The 20,167-nt window shown below is 39.3% G+C and overlaps 1 protein-coding gene across 2 annotated transcripts in view; it reads left to right on the top strand.

The window, feature by feature from the left end:
- MYH15 (myosin heavy chain 15) overlaps positions 1–20,167 on the top strand; it is a 58,689-nt gene that overhangs the window by 23,533 nt on the left and 14,989 nt on the right. For both annotated transcript variants that reach the window (XM_048965154.1, XM_048965144.1), the window contains exons 9-30: positions 191–283; positions 1,388–1,451; positions 1,546–1,644; positions 3,032–3,135; positions 3,549–3,687; positions 4,264–4,382; positions 5,453–5,602; positions 6,282–6,452; positions 7,145–7,324; positions 8,638–8,770; positions 10,590–10,657; positions 12,314–12,401; positions 12,627–12,744; positions 12,973–13,096; positions 13,755–13,891; positions 14,270–14,525; positions 14,952–15,194; positions 15,793–15,969; positions 16,445–16,590; positions 17,153–17,243; positions 18,321–18,710; positions 20,019–20,145. In XM_048965154.1, coding sequence (XP_048821111.1) covers positions 191–283; positions 1,388–1,451; positions 1,546–1,644; positions 3,032–3,135; positions 3,549–3,687; positions 4,264–4,382; positions 5,453–5,602; positions 6,282–6,452; positions 7,145–7,324; positions 8,638–8,770; positions 10,590–10,657; positions 12,314–12,401; positions 12,627–12,744; positions 12,973–13,096; positions 13,755–13,891; positions 14,270–14,525; positions 14,952–15,194; positions 15,793–15,969; positions 16,445–16,590; positions 17,153–17,243; positions 18,321–18,710; positions 20,019–20,145 — 3,217 coding nt within the window. The remainder of the gene's footprint in view (positions 1–190; positions 284–1,387; positions 1,452–1,545; positions 1,645–3,031; positions 3,136–3,548; positions 3,688–4,263; positions 4,383–5,452; positions 5,603–6,281; positions 6,453–7,144; positions 7,325–8,637; positions 8,771–10,589; positions 10,658–12,313; positions 12,402–12,626; positions 12,745–12,972; positions 13,097–13,754; positions 13,892–14,269; positions 14,526–14,951; positions 15,195–15,792; positions 15,970–16,444; positions 16,591–17,152; positions 17,244–18,320; positions 18,711–20,018; positions 20,146–20,167) is intronic.

The following is a 20,167-nucleotide window of genomic DNA, read 5'->3' as shown; positions in this document are numbered from 1 at the left end:
GAGAGCAACTGAACTGTTGAGGATTTTCAAGGACTCCTAGTACTAGCTGTGCTGTTAGATCACTCATGCTGTGCCACCCCTCTGGTGTGGCTAAACCGTTGTGGTAAGGAGGCTTTCTGCCTATAAAGAAAGCCAAGGCTGAGTTTTTGGGCTCTATGTTTCTCAAGAGTATTTCAACCTTGATTTTTAGGGAACCTTGGAAGATCAAATCATTCAAGCAAACCCAGCCCTAGAAGCTTTTGGAAATGCCAAAACCCTGAGAAATGACAACTCCTCACGTTTTGTAAGTCCGTAACCTAACATGCTTTCAACAATGGCCAGTTAATAACATCTTTGCCATAATCCTTTCATAAATTGCTTCTAATTTTGTCTGCTAAAATGGTTGGGTTTTATTCACGTTGAAGGAATAATGAAGAAGAACCTGACTAGGAGAAGATACTGAAGGGAATAAAGAGAAAAAAGCAAGACCTTCCCACTCTGCAGACACTCATAAATAACAATTCTCCCACCTTTGGTCCACATTACCTACCTTTTTGTCACAGTAAGCTATCCCTGCTCATTCTTCAGTATGGCTGTAAGCTCGGGCCTCTCTCCTTGTTTCTATTAGACCTACAGGAGATCAGTTTGCTGGGGTACCCTTCTGTTACATTTGGTTGATGTTGACTCAGAGGTCCAAAAGGTGTTGCATGAAGGATGATAGCCTGAGTTTGTAGCCCATCTTTTCCCTAAGAAATCTGATTAAAACTGAAATTGGAAAGGGTCATGTAGAGAATTGGAGATTGTAAGCATCTATGGGAAGCTACACAGTTGTTGTTAGTTTTCCAGCTGGAATGCAGATTAATTTCAGAAAAGCTGATGTCTTTGAGCATGATAAATTAGGTGAAAGCTAGTTTGATTTGTTTTAAATTAATTTTTGGTATAAATATTCAAAATTAACAGGCAAATCAGGGTAAATAGCACAGCACCATTCTGACTTAACGGAGCTTAAAAGTCAGGATTGCAGATAAGGGAGAGTCCAAAAAAAAAAAAAAAAAAAAAAGGAAAAAGTGCTAGAGCCTGTATGTCCTAGCCAGGCTTATTGGCTTACTGTTCTAAGTCCCACATTCCTGCAAAGCTGCAACATGAAGCTGGAAAACATGTGCTTTCCCATATCTCAGCCTGTCCGAAAGATGTGCAATTATCCTTTCCCCACAAGTCAATTACTTAGCTATATGTATAGACTCAGGCTTGGAAAACTATTATATCATTGTTTGGTATTATTGGAAATCTGCCTGTGCAAAGCCAAGGAGTTAGCATAAGCTAATTCTTTGATCCAAATAATTGCTTTCTTGTAGCAATGTTTCCCTCTTTGTATTCACTAATTAAAATATTCTTCTGTGTGAATTAGGGTAAATTTATTCGAATCCATTTTGGAACCACAGGCAAGCTGTCATCTGCTGATATTGAGATCTGTAAGCACCAAACTCTCTCCTCTTTTAAAAAAATACAATTTCTCATATGAAAGTTAAAGAACTTTTCTCACTGAATTTCTCACTGTGCAACTAGATTTACTGGAGAAATCCCGAGTGATTTTTCAGCAACCGGGTGAGAGAGACTATCACATCTTCTACCAGATCTTATCAGGAAAGAAACCAGAGTTACTGGGTAAGCATTTAAGAACCAGCTTTTAGCTGAATAGACTGGCTGAAGAGAGGCCAGGGAGTAAACTTGTGTTCAGAAAGGCCCTTAAGCTTCCACTTCTCAAATCTGAACCTCCACTGACGGGCTCTACTAAAGGTGATGTTCCAATGGCCACAACAAAAGAAATCTTTCTGTGGTGTACTGATTCAGGTACCCATCTCCTAATGCTCTGAATAAAACCTTCGCTGGTCATTCAAGTAACACTTTTGTGTTCTAGAAACACATCTAGCACATCTTGTAAAATGCATTAAAATGTCACTATATTGCCACATTAAACATCTGATAAGCTTACTCTGACAGTGTGTGGTCAAGTCCCTGATCCTCTTAGCTTGTATGTGGCCTAATTAATTATGGGAAACATTTCAAGGAAGCGTTGCAATGGGATTCCTCTGTTAATCCCTGTGCTGGGAAAATGTGGTCCTTCTCTTCAAGTGTCTGTGTACTTCACAGCAGCACACACCTTTCTGGCCAGCAGGAGTGCGCCTGCAGGTTTTTGAAGAGACTGAAACCAATGGTAGCTTAGTTTTGTAGACAAGAAGCGTATGTCTTTGTACACGTGTGCACAAATATCTCAGCATAGATGCATATAAACATAGACAAATGAAAATATAAATAAGTGAATGCATATCATACTGACTACATTGCAAACATGTGGGCAGACTGTGATTTTAAAGACACGTATTAGCAGACATATTTACACACATACTTAGATATGCAAGCACACGTGTATACAAATTGACATCTAGCTTGGTCAACGCTTTGTCTGTAGTATGGCTGAAAATTTCTGTGGATTTAAAGAAGCAGGACTCTCCCTGAAGTGCTGGAGCCAGCTAGCTTTCTAGAAAACAATTCTATTTTTTGATGTGAGGGAAAAGAGAAAAGAAATAGAGCCATGTTCAGACTTCTGTTTGTTGAGAGACAAGAACCTTTTTCAAAGAGTCCAGAAACTCTTTATTTTGGGAATGTATTGTGAAAGAAGAGAAAAATCCTCTTTTTTCCTGGCATGCATCATACTAAAATCTTTTTCTCCTCTGTGTTTTTATCCCTACTGCCATGCAAAGCAGAAAGTAGAGCAATATAGGAAATGATTCTCTTAGTGTATTGCAAAACATGCTTAATAGAGATATATGCAGCATTCCTATGTTATTTTTATTCACTCTTTCTCTAAATCTTAGTCTTTGGACTGGAAAAGTAGAGTGAAAGGGTTTGTTGCTGTCACACAGTTGTAAAAAGCATTGCATTCAAGTTTATGTAAAGACAAATGTTTGTCCGATTTCATCCTTTCAGTCTGTTTTTTTGAGGGGTATATCCTGAGTAGACAGCATTTTTCATCTTGTCTATCCTTTTACAGATATGCTACTGGTCTCCACCAACCCATACGACTACCACTTTTGCTCCCAAGGAGTAGTTACAGTGGACAACTTGGATGACGGAGAAGAATTGATGGCAACAGATGTAAGCCTGTATTGATCTGAATCATTGATTGGGTGCATGGAGCCTAACTTGAAACTTGAAACTAACACTGAAACTACTGGAATAAAATGGAAGCAGAAATGGGTCTCAACTGCATTCATACTATGAAGGATGAAATCTGGTGAACTAGGATGCTTTTGTATCTGGCCTTGCCCTACATAATATCCAAGGCCTCAATGTTCTTATAATTTTGATACATTAAACTAAATAAATGTTAGATGTCCCCTTGCTCCTCAACTACTGCTGAGCCTTCAGAGTATTTCAAGGGTTGTTGTGATACAATGCCCGTGGGCAAGATAATAATATCTGCCATGCAAAGGTAGATTTTGGGACTGCAAGAAAAACATTGTCATTGAAGAATCACATGACAACATATCCAACTGTTTTATTCACAGCAAGCCATGGACATTTTGGGATTTGTGCCAGACGAGAAGTCTGGTGCCTACAAGCTCACAGGTGCCATTATGCACTTTGGGAACATGAAATTCAAACAACGACCCAGAGAAGAGCAGGCAGAGGCTGATGGCACTGAAAGTAAGAATAACACCTAACATTACTTCTTACATTCAAAATCCTGGTATGTATCATACACTGCATTGAGGAATAAGCAGCCTGTTTCATTCTACCTTGCACAGTGTAGCCACTGTTCAGCCAAAAGTGCTATTCTTTCATCTCTAGCAGTGGTTTGAACAATGACAAGTAACATTGCTTAGTAGAAGGTAAATAGATGCAGTCAGACCAACGCAATGAAACTCCATTTTGTAACCATGTGAACAAAATAATTGTGTGAAGTTGTTGCCTTAGCTTTCTCTTTTACATCTTCAGGTCTTGCTTCTTTACATCCTTCAGCACCCTGAATAGTATAATTTCAACTGCCTATATCCATTGTGAAGATATGTTATTTTCCCTATACTACAAGAATTTCTCAAGTGTGTTACTAGCTGACCTCTGCTGTGGGAAAGAGCACAGGCACATCCAAGACGATGTATTACTAAATTAGCAAGGTCATAGCTTCTCTTTGGAAGTGGATGTACTAAACATTTTTTCTTGGCTAGGTATGTTTTCATGTTGCAGCTCGGATCCAGCTAAAACCTTGTTTCTCTTAATCAGGTGCCGACAAAGCTGCCTACCTAATGGGAATCAACTCCTCTGATTTGGTTAAGGGTTTATTACACCCTAGAGTGAAAGTTGGCAATGAGTATGTGACCAAAGGTCAAAGTGTTGAACAGGTAAGGAGAAAACATCATAGTATTTGGATACTCATTACAAAAGCCTTGAGGCTTCTGCAACATCTCAAAGATTGAAACAGCTGCAGAAGTATTAGCATACATGTGTTGCTGAACGCTGGATCCTCTAGTGCCCGTTCTCATTCTACATCCTTTCACTTGGGGTAACAGATGGTGAAAGAGCAGGAAATGGATAGAGACCTAACAAGGGAGTAGACTCTTTACTAACAAAGGTACTGCTCTTGATGGATTATTTTTCTGATGCATTTGTAATAGCCACTTAAAGAAATGAGGTGCAGTAAAAGCATGTGGGAATTGGTATCTTATTCTGGATTTGAATAGCTACCTAGAAGAGCTGATCCATGGATTATTTATATACTCATTCATTATTCATGTCATTTTAAGCTCTGTGTGACCTCAATCAGCTGAATATCCACTTAAGTACCATTTAATTTAGGAAACAAAAGTCCTTGGGTTAGTACTGCTGCAGACTGTAGCAATACTTTAGCAATACTTATAGCAATACTTTACTGGATTCTCCAGTATTTTGATTACAACAAAAATTGCCTCTCAAGGTACAGGCTCAGATACTAGACATCCACTGGAGAGAGTAGGTGTAAATGTGCATGCTACATGCATGCAAAGAAGAGACACAGGCAGTTCCTTTTCAAGTCTCCTGCTTTAGCATCGTTCCAAATTAGAAGCAAATGCCAATTAGTAACATAAGCACAGACCATCCCTATGGCCATAGTAGTTCTGGATATCATGGCTGCTATCAGGCCCACAAGCTTTTTTCATGGCAGTTAAAGAGATTAAACCATTTGCAATCTTCTGTCTTGCTCTTTCCCAAAAGGTATTTACTAGCATTTTATGTACACATTTGTACATATATGACTGAAACGTGCCTAGCAAATAAGGAGAGAAGCTGTACTGTATTAAATACGCCTTGGCAATTATAAGAAAAAATATTTGACTCTAAGTAGAGATTGAAGAAGGCTACTGTACTAAAATTCTTGTGTTCCTCCACAGTGAAAGCTGTTGTATGTAGTAGCACTTTGAAATCTGTGTTTTAGGTTTTGTATGCTGTTGGGGCCTTATCCAAGGCAGTGTATGATCGAATGTTCAAGTGGCTGGTGGTCCGTATCAACAAAACATTGGACACTAAGCTGCCAAGACAGTTCTTCATCGGAGTCCTGGACATTGCTGGCTTTGAAATCTTTGATGTGAGTATTAATAAAATAAAAGCACTAGCTCTCAGGTGGACATTTCTTCTAAGTGGACAGAAGATAATAAGTGCACGTGACTTCGCAAGATTTTTACATGAACAGATGTAGACAACACTCAGCACAGCTGGCCATGCTGATAGCCCCTGGGGAAGAAGGGGAAGTCAGCCTTTAGCAAAGACAACGTTCCACATTATTTGTGCTGAATTTTAGGACAGTGCGCTGTACTCACTTTCTCTTTGAGAAAAAAAGTATCCTCTACAGGGTATAGTATTTCTTCTTGTTTGTATCATGATTGAAAAATAAATAAGTAAACCATGTGATAAAAACATTTCAGTGTTTTAGAGGACTGGGATGGCATGTTGCTGAGGAGATGGCTTGTACATCCTAATTGAGAGATCTGAACAAATCTGAAAATCCTCACACCCCAGAGCATGGCATGAGGGAGCCAGAAACCTGCTACTGAACTTTGTCCTTTTTTCCCTTCAGTGTTATGCTCGATAGTTGCTCAATAGGTGGTGTCATGGTTCTATGTTTTTTTTGTTATTGGGTTTCAGTATTCCACATCAAAACATCATGTTTAGTAGAATTTAGATGTAACCAGCTTTCCTCTTGCTCTTTCACCGAACCCTTGCTGTAGTTAACCATATACAAATGCTTCTCTTTTTAACTCCTGCAGTTCAACAGCTTTGAGCAACTCTGCATCAATTACACTAATGAGAAACTGCAACAGTTTTTCAATCATCACATGTTTGTTCTTGAGCAAGAAGAATACAAAAAAGAAGGCATTGAATGGGTATTTATTGATTTTGGCATGGACCTGCAGGCCTGTATTGATCTAATTGAAAAGGTAGGTACAGGGTCCTAGGGTGTACTTGCTGGATTTTTTTTTCTCCTTCATGATATACCTCTGGAGTTGTCTTCAAATCTCAGGGAACAGAGCAAGATAAACAGCAGGACAAGTTTCTTTCTTATGGTAAATTCTGCATGCAATACAAATCAAAGGAAAATCAGCATTTGTGGCTATTTGCCTTTTATTTCAGTAAGCTTGCCTCACAGAGCCAACAGCAATCAGAAGTTGTACTGGATTTTTTTGTGTGTGTGTTTGTGTGTTTGTTGCTATGCAGCCTTCCTTATTTTTTACTTCCTCTTTCTCTGTTCCTACTGTTCTCCTATTTACTCTGTTCCACACATGCTTAATGTCAATGGATATCTATGCCAGTCATCCTAGTTCCTCAGTCTGCCCTGTCAAGTCCTAGAAAGATGTCTTCTTTCTGTCCTGTCTTCTCCTGAAAGATGAATAATAAAATATTACTTGGTCCAATTGTCTTAAAATGTAAACTGAATCATTTCTGGAAGTCATCACAAAGCCTCAAAGGCAGAAACACCCTCCTGAAAGCCAAAAGTGTGATTAGTGTCTTAACTGAAAGATTTCCTCCGTAGAATGAGAAGAAATTTTGCAGGCTTCAAGTTCCACTGGATCAAATTTAAAGTCTGCACAGTTCTTGCATTTTCCAACAATAATCTTTTTTAAATCAACAGCCATTGGGAATCCTGTCTATCCTTGAAGAAGAATGTATGTTCCCAAAAGCTACAGATATGACATTCAAAGCCAAACTTTATGACAATCATCTTGGCAAGTCACCTAACTTCCAGAAGCCCAGGCCTGATAAGAAAAGGAAATACGAAGCTCACTTTGAACTTGTTCATTATGCTGGCTCAGTAAGTTTCTCCGCTTGCAGGTAGATCTTATATTAGAGGGCTTCCAGGTGGGGTTTAGCCCAGGATGTGCAATGAAGGAGGGTGGGAAGGCTGAAGGGAGAAACAAAGGAACAGTGAGGACTAAGAGCAGATGTCAGCTCTCTCTGCCTAATTATTGCCACACAGTGTGATACCGTCAGCCTCCAAGACATCTGGTCCTTGGCTACGCAGATAAAGGGAACAAACTGAGAGCTAGTAGCAACACTGCTGAAAATACCGTTTGTCTTTTTTACTTTTCCAATAATCAGATTAATGATTAATCAGCAGCAGCATCAAACTTTCCATCTTGATTCCCTGCACAAATGAACTAAGCCATCTCTGTCTAACCAAAGAATTTAAAAAAAAATTAAAAATTGGCAACACTTTTTACTTATGTTAAGAAGGCTGTGTCAGTATAGCCAAGGGAAATGTGGTTGATTTTGCTGTGAAGGTTTAGTTAACAGGCCTGCTGCTGATGGGGCAAAGAAATACAATCCAGTACTGTGACATCTGAGCCAAAATTTACCCAGTCTCAAAGCTGCTTTCAGACCAGATGGCAGAAAGAGTTAGAGAGGGATATAGGATTATTTATTTTTTTAAAATAAAATTGACATTGATATGGAGGCTCAGTACAGCAGAGCTGGAGTCTAGCTGGTGCTGGTTTAAGATAATTTCAAAGTAGAGTTGAACTTCAAACTAACTTTCTATCTATTATGAGTAATGCCCATTCTTACTCTTCATCTGTAGATGTTAATGTATTCTGCAAAAAAAAAAAGAAGAAAATTTGCATCCTCACGTGGTGCTGTTAATGGAACATATTTTCCCACTAAATACAGCTATGGAGAAGTCCAGGAGTTAGAATTTTAAGCAAAATATTTCCATTAAAAAAATCTTAATTATTCCAGTGTAGTATTCTGTTGTAAAGTGAAATTATTACTTGTGTGTTTTGTAGTTCAGCTGCTGTGGGTAGGGCTCCTAGAACGCTGATGGCATGTGATATATTTACAGCCAGCCATGTGGAGTTCACAAGGACATGCAGGGACCAGAAAGTTTGGAAGGGATGTGAAGGATTCAGATGTCAGTTATTAGGAAGAGATATTCAGCAATTAGAAAGCAAAGAACTGGATAGAAAGTGGTGAAAAACTGAGTGACTGTTCCAGCTCTGAGCGCAGTCAGAATGTCATTGGCTTCCAGCTTCACAGAATGTCGCTGGCTTCAAGCCAAGCCATAAAGAGCTACTCTGAAGGGGAAAGCATTTGTAACCTTTTATTTGTATTTTCAATACCTTGCTGTAGGTTCCGTATAACATCATTGGGTGGCTTGAGAAGAACAAAGACCCGCTTAATGAAACTGTAGTAGGTATCTTCCAAAAGTCGTCCAACAAGCTCCTGGCAAGCCTGTTTGAAAGCTACATTGGTGCTGACAGTGGTAAGCAGAATTGACTCACGTGGATCTTCTTTCCTTTCTGGAGTGTGTGCTTGGAAATATATTTAAGAAACAAAACAGTTGTATAAGCTGCAATTGAGTCAATGCTAAATGAGGCAGTGATCAGTTATTCAGATGTTCACAGCATCTGTAAGAGTCTGCCGTGCTATCCTAAGTAAGACACTAACTCAATTAGTTTAAATGCTCAATACCTCTGAGCAATTTTGGCAAGGAAATCTGTGTTGTGAACATTCCAGTAGGTGTTTGGGCATGCAGATGTTCAGATATGGAGGCAAGTGTTGCACAAAACATTCTGTGCATAAATACCTATGCACAAAAACAGCTCTTGTTTCCCACACTGTAGTATTCTTTGCTAGCCATCCTGAATTAAATAATAAGAGCAAATTTTTAGAGAAAATTTTGAAATATTTTCTTGGATTAGTGGTAAGAAAGTGACCAACTACCTTGGCCAAAGCAGCAGAACATTTTACAAATGCATCTTCCTTTTGGGTTGCTGTTGTTGTTGTGGATTTTTTTTTTTTTTACAAGATTGGTGTTTGTCTGAGGATGTATTTAAGCTATATGTATTATACAGAACTGTTTTGTTGGAGAGAAGACAAGTAGCAAGCATCCAGAAAATTGATGTCAAGTAAATAAGACTGGCATGCATTATAAAGATTCAGGCTCTTATGTCCTGAAGTTGCAATCACTTACAGCCTATTTATTAGTAACCTCATCTCTATAGATGTTGTTGTCATGAATCATTAGACACTTGCTGAGGAAACAAGCAGACTGCAAACTTCATAATATGGAGAGGAGATGGAGTTGAATATAAATAACAAAAATCATGCCAGTAGCAAATTCTTGTAAGTTATGAATGCCCTATTTGCCTGTGGATATTCCTGTCTGTCAGAACACTACCTTGCTTTTATTTGGTATCAGGAGAAAAGACCAGCCAGCCCAGATTAGTCTCTTCCAATCTTGGCAGTGTCACTTTCAAAAGGGGGAGAGGATTTTGATAATTGCATCAAACACATCGCACTCTTCACCTCTCCTTTAATGTTGACTGCTGTTGACAAGTGACAGAATGCCAGACCTCCTGGGAATGATCTAATGGCCCAGTATTTAGAAAGCTGCAGCAATTGCTGTACATTTTTGGGTCATGCTTGCCTCTTGCGTTGTACAACTTCATAAAGGTCATGTCAAAAATTAGCATTCTTTTGGAGGACCAGAGTGATTTTGACTCTGAAGCTTTAAGCAAAATTCAGGCAATGCAAAGCTTCTGTATCTAAGGTTATAAAATAAATATTTATTTCCCTCTATTTGTTTCTGTCTGGGCAAACATTACTTGCAGGAGTTCAGTGTCTCATTAGCAGACAGTGTCTGTACAGTACAGTGTACAGTACAAATTCTCACTAAGCATTACTTTTTCGCATTCTGTATCATTTCATCCAAGATAGTCATCCAACTACAAGCCACTCTGTTGTTAGCATTATTATTTTTCTGCCTTATTTGTATTTATGATCTTTCTGCATAACAAGTGATGATGTCCAGAACTGGAATGAAAACGGAATCCAGAAAGCTTGCAGCAATCTTTAACAAAACTCCTGATTATGGACAGAGAGCTGCTATCTTGTGATACGTAACACTTGATGTTCAGAAGCTTTTGTATACTACTTGAACTCATGCAGCCATCAAGCTGTTAAGTGTGCCTTTCATTCGAAGGAAATTGTGCTACTAGGATTGTCTGTCTCCCATGCCCCCATCTGCACCCCTTACTGAGATACTGATTGTAATTTTTCACTCTTCTTTTTTTTCTTAGCTGACCAGGGTGGAGAAAAGAAACGCAAGAAAGGTGCTTCTTTTCAAACAGTGTCCTCATTACACAAGGTTTGTTGACCTCACTTCACCTAATGGTTAGAGTTGAGACAGTACTTTTGAAAAAGGATATTAAGGATTGTAATGGACAAAAGAGACTGAAATCCAATATCAGAATTTGATTCTGGGCTTGAGTTACTGGCTTATGATTACTAACGGCCTGAAGCATCTCCCATATGAAGAAAGGCTGAGTAACTTGAGTCTGTACAGCCTGGGGAAATAAAGACTGAGAGGGCATCTGATAAAAATATCTAAAGGGAGGTGGAAGGCAAATGGATGAGGCCAGGCTCTTCTCAGCGGTGTGTAGTGAAAGGACAGGAGTAATGGCAAAAAACTTGAACATAGGAAGTTCTGTACTAAAATAAGTAAGAACTTCTTTCTGGTAAGGGTGATGGAGCTCTGGCACAGGCTGCATGGGGAGGTTGCGAGTCTCCTTCTAAGGAGATATTCAAGACCTGTCTGGACGTTTATCTGTGTGACCTACTGTGTGCATGTCTTTGGTCCTGAACTGATTACAAGTCATTTGCTTATTCCTACTTTGTTACTGCTTCTAATGGGATCCCACCATCAGAATAATGGTGGAAAAAAAAATGTGGGTAGGTATCTCCCACTGGTCAAATCATTTCATTTCATTTCATTAGTAGTTACTTTCCATGAAGTGAAATCACAGGAAATTGAGACCCATATCTTGCCAAATGAAGAACTGTAAAGATAGCTGACAAATGTGTTCACAGGTGGCAATCTAATAATCCACTAATAGAGGACACAAGGAGCTGCTAAGTACCCAGTTCACTTTGTCTCCTTTGTCATCCTGACCAGCATAGGAGAAATCTTCAGTTTTAACAGTCTGCATGATGATAATAAAATATATCACTTCTAATCTTCTCTATTTTTCCCATGCTGGAAAAAACACTTTCCCCAGAGCTTGGGATCACTTGCCTGCCTGGGAGATATCAGGTTGAGATTAATAAAGGAAAAATATTTGTCCAGGAAGACAAGAGCTTAATTTTTATGAGGAACAGATGGGAAATTTGAAGTGACAAGGCAAAAATGCAGTTCAGGTCAGTCTTATTAGGTGAAAGAAATGTGATACTCATGCAAAATGGTGTGAAGTCACTACATAAGCAAGATGGGATAAAAACTGTCACTGGGCACATAAGCGTGAAGAGAGAGTGCTGATGCTTAATGTCACCATAATCTTTTATTACAAAACAGAGTTTAACATCAGCAATGTGTTAATTAAGTTGTCATAAACACAGCACAGCTTATTGAGGGTCTTCTTTTATTCATGTACCATTACCTGAAGAATATGTCCTGTAGTTAGTGTAAGAAGAAGAAATGCAAAACACTAGCTTTACAGGAATGTTCTGTGGGATGATATTGCATCTTGCTGGCACTACACACAGTTTGTGACACTTTTGGGGCTGTAAGTAAAATACATCTTCTTAAGATTTTCCTAAAACAAATGTTGACTCCTACAATAAAGTTAATTTATGCTTTGATTTATTTGAAATCATTTATTTTTAATGACTTTTTAAGCTCATAATCTTATTGAGGACTACTTAGAGAAATGACTTTAATAAGCTTAACCAAGAAACCAAAGAAATAAGTGATGAAAATTAAACAAAACCTTTAAAGCTCAATGTGTTTTTTGTATGTCTGTTCCAGGAAAATTTGAATAAACTAATGACTAACCTAAAATCTACAGCCCCTCACTTCGTACGATGCATTATTCCCAACGAATCAAAAACACCAGGTATGGAAAACACAGCTGTCTTAAAACCTCAGAATATTTGAACAACGTAATTCCAGTATTTACTTGCAAGCCCCCTGGAATGAATTTGAATATTGTCTATGTATGTGGTTCACCTAATCCCATGATGTTGCCCTTTCGTGAGATGACACCTCACTTTTTTTAGTTCCCTTGGTGAAATGAAGATTAAGCCCTATGGAAGAGTTTAGCTTTGTTTCTCCCCTGTAGGTGCAATGGATGCTTTTCTTGTCTTGCATCAGCTCCGCTGTAATGGCGTCCTGGAAGGCATCCGCATTTGCCGTAAGGGTTTCCCAAACAGGGTGCTTTATGCTGACTTTAAACAAAGGTAATGCAGAGCTGTGTTGTCTCCCGTCCTGTCCCAACAGACAAAATAAGCAAAGCATGCCTTCTCATTTTTAATTGGAAATGTTTTATTCCATTCCAGTTTATTTTCCATTCTCTTGGTCTGAATGTGGAAGGCAGAACTCTGCTCTTGCGGTTGTGTAGATGCAAAGTAGGAAATTAGTCCAGGCCACTATGCAAGTTTCGTTTATTGCTCCTCTGTTGTTAACAGGTACCGCATTCTGAATCCAGGTGCAATCCCAGAGGATAAGTTTGTGGATAGCAGGAAAGCTGCTGAAAAACTACTGGCATCTTTAGATATTGACCATAACCAATATCGTTTCGGGCATACTAAGGTAACCAGAGAAAGATGATTAATGAATGTGTAAAGGGAAAGGCAAGGGATCTAATCCGCAGAATAGGACTCTATGCAACCTCTGGTCGTGCCAGTTAATGAGGAGTTGATAATATAGGAACTAGCAGTATAGCAGAAAACCAAAATTAATTTTAAACTCTGCTAGAGAAAAGTTATTTCTCTAGCTTAAGCTCCCAAAAAGCTTGTATTACAGCAACAGTACAAACAAACACAAGAGCAGCTGATATTCCATGCTCCCCAGTAAAATACTAGCTCATTTGCACCATGAGGTCAGCTGCAGCTTTTTTAACGAAGCTGTGTGACATGACCCCATTAGTAGGGACCTGACAGTGGTTTAGCTGACCTGCACTGAACCCTGTCACAGCTGAAATGTACTTTGGAGAATGTCAATAAAACAGTTTCACTTATTCAAAACTAGGAACATGAGATTTGATTTTAAAGAAACAGTGGAACAGTGCAGTCCCTAATGAAAGTACCTTATTTCTTATTAATGCAAGTATCATCTTATTTCTTAATAAATGTGCCAATAGAACTGCCATTATTCTGAACAATTACAACAATGTGTGTATAGCTAACTGCTGGTATACTTTGGAAGAAAATTAATCGCTGTCGTCAAATGGCATCTGTGCATGTACCAGGTGTTCTTCAAGGCTGGTCTGTTGGGTCACCTAGAAGAAATGAGGGATGAGAGACTCGCAAAGATCCTAACGATGATCCAAGCAAGGGCACGTGGCAGACTGATGAGGATTGAGTTCCAGAAGATAGTGGAGCGCAGGTATGAAGCCACCCTCTTCAATCTTAGCGGATAATAGTCATTAGCATTTAATTATATCTTGAGTAGAGCCATTATTACTGTCACCAAGGCTCTAACTAATCCTAAATTAAAGGTTTAACATTCATGTCTGATAAAACTAATAGCAACTGTTTCTTGGTTACCTGAAAATGGGATTTGAAAATTTTTCATGTCCCTGAAAATTAAGAGCTACAGAAAACATTTCCTGCATATGTGGGAACCTAGAACAAGTTCCCAATATAACCAGGGAGCAGAGCTGTAAAACTGACTGAGAATGAAAAAAATAAAAAAATAAAAAAGGTATCTCATTTTCTAAATTCATGCTAAGCATTAGGGGATTTTGCTTTCTTCCTTAAACAGGGATGCCCTTCTTGTAATTCAGTGGAATATCCGTGCCTTTATGGCTGTGAAGAATTGGCCCTGGATGAAGCTTTACTTTAAGATCAAACCTCTTCTGAAGTCTGCAGAAACTGAAAAAGAGATGGCCAATATGAAGGAAGAGTTCTTGAAGCTGAAAGAGGCCCTGGAAAAATCTGAAGCAAGGAGAAAGGAACTTGAAGAGAAACAAGTCTCTTTAGTTCAGGAAAAAAATGATTTGCTACTGCAGCTCCAAGCTGTGAGTAGACGTATACTTATGTATTCATTAGATGTACTTTCAAGATCAAAGGCTTACAGACCATGATATTCTTTCTGTTCAACTAAAATAAGCTGTTGGTCTTGTCAGAGTCTTGCCAAAAAGTAGAGCAGATAGAAATTGTCATGCTCTGGCATGAAACTAGGTGGACTAACAATGCAAGTCTTATCAGAGTTCTGTCCAAAGCAATTTCTGTTGTATACAAAAGCATAATTAGAGAGGCATACATGACTAGTCATTCTCAGCACTCTATTGTCCTGCTCTGTTAATTAATTGTTGGTCTTGTTTTCTGAAGTCAGGAATAAAGAATTTTCCCTAGCCTTGATTGGATCAAGCCCTGTGACTGCTTTACGGGATAGGTGAGAGATGAGGCAGTGACTACTTGATCTCTTTCTTTTGCCACCCCAGGAACAAGACACTCTGGCAGATGCTGAGGAGCGATGTGACTTGTTGATTAAATCCAAGATTCAGCTGGAGGCCAAAGTCAAAGAGCTGACAGAGCGAGTTGAGGATGAGGAAGAGATGAATTCTGAGCTGACATCCAAAAAGAGAAAATTGGAAGATGAGTGCTCTGAGCTCAAGAAAGATATTGATGATCTTGAAATAACACTTGCAAAAGTAGAGAAAGAGAAGCATGCCACTGAAAATAAGGTACCTATTGAACTTTGCCATATATTCAAAAGAGGTCAGGCAAGGATTATCTTTATGACAAGATCTACTGGTCTTCTTGACAGCTTTATACTCTGTTACATAGGCCACACCGAAGGATCAGTACACACAGAGTCATTCGAACTTACGAGGGAAAATCAGTTAGTCTGAGTTTCTCTTTTTCTGAAATGAGTTTTGCTGCAACTCTTCTAAAGAATTATGTCCAGGTTTGGCATTCTTAAGTAAACAATTTTCTGCTGTAACCTTGAGTTCTTCCAGCAATTTTTCTGGGGACCTCTTATTTTTCCCAGAGAGAATCAAGAGCTATAATCCACCACAGAAAGAGTAGCACTGGGAAAAAAAAAATAAATAAAAAAAAAACAATGCTTTTGATATAAAAGTCTGCAACAAGAACTGGCACATACTGGCTCTCTTGCTGACAGTTTCACAGAAATTGCCACAAAGGGGTGAAGGGAAAGACATCCCTTTCTTTTCAATGTCTTCTTCCATACAAATTCACTAAGAACATTCATTTGAACCAAGTTATGATAATCCCTTTCTTCAGAATCCTACAAATACACCTCCTTCATCCTCCACATAGGTGAAAAATCTGACAGAAGAAATGGCGACTCTTGATGAGAACATCAGCAAACTTACTAAGGAGAAGAAGTCCTTGCAGGAAGCTCATCAGCAAGTATTGGATGACCTTCAAGCAGAGGAAGACAAGGTCAACACACTGAGCAAAGCTAAAGTGAAACTGGAACAGCAAGTGGATGATGTAAGCTGGCTTGGACTTCATTTTTCTGCATGCTTGTTTGTCCAACACTAACAGTTTTCATGAGTCTGAAATGTCATAAAGCTTTGTCCTTTCAGAATCAATCACGTATTTATAAATGCCGCTCTTGTTGAATTGTCTGCAAAAAATAAAATGACAGCAACAACGTGAATCTTATCTTCATGCTCAAGTCTCTGAAAGGAATGTAATAAAAAAGGGAAAATCTACTACATTTGCATTTGCAGTGTAACTTGACATGGAAGCAGAACTCTGCTACAAAGAGAACTGCAATGCTTACTCAGACATAAAGCAGGGACTAGTCCTTACATTTCTTTAGCTCATATGTCTATTGGCTGCACAAGATTTCACAAGACTTCAGCACTTGCTAGGGCTTAGCATGAAGATGGGCTTAGTATGCAACTGACTGTTATAAACAATCTGTGTTGAATATATTTAATGAATGACTTTGTACCTAAAGCTTGAGGGCTCACTTGAACAAGAGAAGAAAGTGAGGATGGATCTAGAGAGGGCAAAACGCAAACTGGAAGGAGATTTGAAGCTGACCCAAGAGAGTGTCATGGACTTGGAGAATGATAAGTTGCAAATGGAGGAAAAGCTGAAAAAGTAAGACATTTTTTCTGTTATACTAAGTAAAGCAGCACAGTTGCCACTGCCTGATGTATTCGGGTGTGTCACTGTGGCCTGGTGGTGGCTTAAAGGAAATTTCATCACAGATGAGAGAGTGATGGGGAGGAAAATCACTGTTACTTGTTTTCAGTATACCTGAAACATTAGAATTGATTAGACTTATCAGCATTAAATATATACATATAGTTTGTTTTTATTGCTTAGCAGAAAAAGGAATCTTCTAAGAAGTCATTCCTCCTAACTATAAGAATATTGTTGAAAGATCTAACTAAAAGCATATTTTTCCTTTGAATGTGAAAATAGCATTGCTCTGTATGACATAAGGAACAAAAAATGTAATTGCACAAATATTTGAAGTCTTGACTTGGAAATGACTGCTAAGACAGTTATGTATTTTCTTCCATATGGTGATACACAAGGATTGTTTTCATTTTTAGATACATTAGGAGTTTTGTTGAACAGCTCTTTGAAAATTGCACGAGCCTAGTTTTGAACTGTGGAGAAAACTGTCACAGTGGGATTTTCCTTTCCTTGGCAGGAAAGAGTTTGAAATGAGCCAACTGAATTCCAAGATAGAAGACGAACAAGCTATTGTAATGCAGCTGCAGAAGAAGATTAAGGAACTTCAGGTTAGCTTGCTTCTTTCTCATTTTTTTTAGGATGAGATTCCCAAGGCTGGATATGTCTTTGGGCAGCCTTTTCTAGGGAAGGCGTACCTGTCCATTAGAGAGGTTGGAACTGGATGGTCTTTTCTGTTCCTTCCAATCCAAGCCATCATATGATTACCTGCCTTACTGAAGGGCTTTGCAGAGATTTTCACAGCTAGCTGCCACTCAGCTTTGAGACCCAAAGCAGTGCAACCCCAATCCCTTTTCCCTCAAGGCACTGATTCCCCAAGATGTATGACTGCAAAAAGCTAGTAGTTTCAGGAAAGGCAGGAAGGCTTCATTGTTTTCGTTTAATCTTGGAACCATGGAGCTGAGGATGGCTGTGGTTGCCGGGGAGGAGTTCAGCAATTAATTGGAATGGATTTGAAATTTAGGGTAGGAGCTCAAATGCACATGAAATTTTCAACAGAAATTAAAAGGCCAAAGTCAGCCAGTACAGTCCAAGCAAAATATCAACTCTGATTTTTCTATAAATAAAGAACATTTGAGTAACTTGAATATGAAGCATATGTTCACCAAAATAACTGCTTCATTAAATAAAAATAAAGGCCTCCCAATGAATAGTCATTGCTCATTAAATTCTAGACACTGCTTTATTTAAAGTCATCAGTCTTAAAACTCCTAGAGAGAAGTTATTTCTGTCACATAGCTCTTAGACTGGAAGCAAAGAGAACTCTTACAGTTCCCCTCAATGGCAATCAGCTGCTACACCTACTAAGAAATAACTTCTCTCCCATACTTGACTTATATGTAAAGTACCTGACAGAATACAAGTTGATGTACTTTACCTGAGTGTCTTGAACTAAAGCTTGTGGGGAAAATTGTAGAACTCATAGAGTTATTTACTATGAGAAAGATGTCTTGCCCTGTGGCTCAATATCTGATTTATTGATACAATGGGCAAATTCTCTAACTTCTGTGTTTCCTCCTCTGTTTTAGAGTGTTGGGTTGGCAGAGAATTTCACTGTAACATGCTTCAAGGTTTTCTGGTGGGAATCATCTGAAGGTGACCCCAAGGTTCTCCTTTCTCTTTGTTAGGCTCGTATAGAAGAGTTAGAAGAGGAGCTGGAAGCAGAAAGAGCTGCTCGAGCTAAGGTGGAAAAGCAGAGATCAGATTTGGCCCGAGAGCTGGAGGAATTAAGTGAACGGCTTGAAGAGGCTGGGGGTGCCACTGCTGCCCAGCTGGAGATGAACAAGAAACGTGAAGCTGAATTCCTGAAGCTGCGGCGTGACCTTGAGGAGGCCACACTGCACTATGAAGCCACAGCTGCTGCTCTGAGGAAGAAGCATGCAGACAGTGTGGCTGAGATGGGGGAGCAGCTGGACAACCTGCAGCGCGTCAAGCAGAAACTGGAAAAGGAGAAAAGCGAGCTGAAAATGGAAGTGGATGATCTGACATCCAACATGGAGCAAATGGTTAAGGGAAAAGTAAGGGCCTTGAGAGTTCCCATACCCCCCAGTGGTCTTGTGTAGCCAAGGCTTGTCTGAAGGCTTCCCAGGGCAGCTGGTAGGGCTGGCACATTTCAGAAAGTGTCTCGCGATCTGGTGGAGCTTGTGAGTGCAGTATCACCCCTTCCCCAGCTGGTGGTATAGCCCTTCTCATTTGGAGACAGGATAGCCATTGAAATGGCCTTTGTCAGATGGAGTACATCCTCAGTCCCAGACGTACTGGTTATTCATATATCCCAGAGCACAAAACCACGCTGCTCAGTGGTCCCCTAGGCTGATGATGACTGTGGAGATGCCATTCAAGGCAGCTCAGATGCTGATCTTGGCCCACAGTTTTGACTCACATGAGCAAGGAATGTAAAACAAAGGCTTGCATGACAATTCTGTTCATTTTCAATTCCTATGGCTGAATTATGCATTTTGCTTCCTCAGTAGACAGTCATGGCAGCTTTCAGAGTGCTCTGAAGAGTCTGCTCTGTGAAACTGAAGACAGGATTTCAGTATTCCGAGTATAAGAAGGCTGACATCAAACTCAATTTATGATAAATAGCAATTACAGCAGAATCAGTAAAGCAGTTTTCACTGGAGATGATTTTCCCATCAAACAATTGCAATGAAGCTTATGTCTGAACTTCATAGGCATATGATTGGTTTTAAAGATCTTGCAGAGACTTTTTCTGTGGTGCTTCACTTCAGAACACAGTTAAGGAAAAGCAAATGAGGAAGGTGTTCTGATGGGGAGACTCCTGCCTGGGACCACAAATGCAGGGTTTCTATTCTCCATTTTACTGCTGTCCTCCAAAGTGACATGGCAGCTTTTCTTCTCACAGTTCCAGTGTCCTTGTCTTCAAAACAGTGACAATGTGCACACACACACAGCCTGACGAGTGGGATTATTTCTTCTTGACTACTTTTAAAACTGAGCCAAATCTCAAATATTTTATTCATGTTCCAGGCACTCCGTGTTCCTGTAAGGTGCATTTCACTGTTGTTTTATTTGGTGGAAAACAAAAAAATGGTATTTGCCAGGTCAAATTGCTCTTTAAACCAGGGTGCCAATCCAACATGATGTAAGAGCTCTTGCTGTAAGGCTTATGAAGATCAGGACTTACCCTCTCATTAACATTCATTACAAGCTGGTGGTAGAAGAGATGTTTGTGTCTTTGTTATCTGCTGTTTATTTGAAAGGGGCACACACAAAAAAAGATGTATTTCAAAGGCTACAGCTTCCAAATGGCTATTTGGAGGCTGCAGCTTTGTATGTCTCTTCTCCTGATTCCCATTTAGGCAAATGCAGAAAAACTTTGTCGCACTTATGAAGATCATCTGAATGAGACAAAAACTAAACTGGATGAAATGACTCGCCTCATGAATGACCTCACTACTCAGAAGGCAAAACTCCAGAGTGAAAATGGTATGTGTAGTAAATGAGTGTT

The sequence above is a fragment of the Lagopus muta genome, chromosome 1 (genome assembly GCF_023343835.1).
Source record: "Lagopus muta isolate bLagMut1 chromosome 1, bLagMut1 primary, whole genome shotgun sequence".
NCBI lineage: Eukaryota > Metazoa > Chordata > Aves > Galliformes > Phasianidae > Lagopus > Lagopus muta.
Note: the sequence above shows the minus strand (reverse complement) of the source record. Positions and strands in the feature narration are given on the sequence as shown.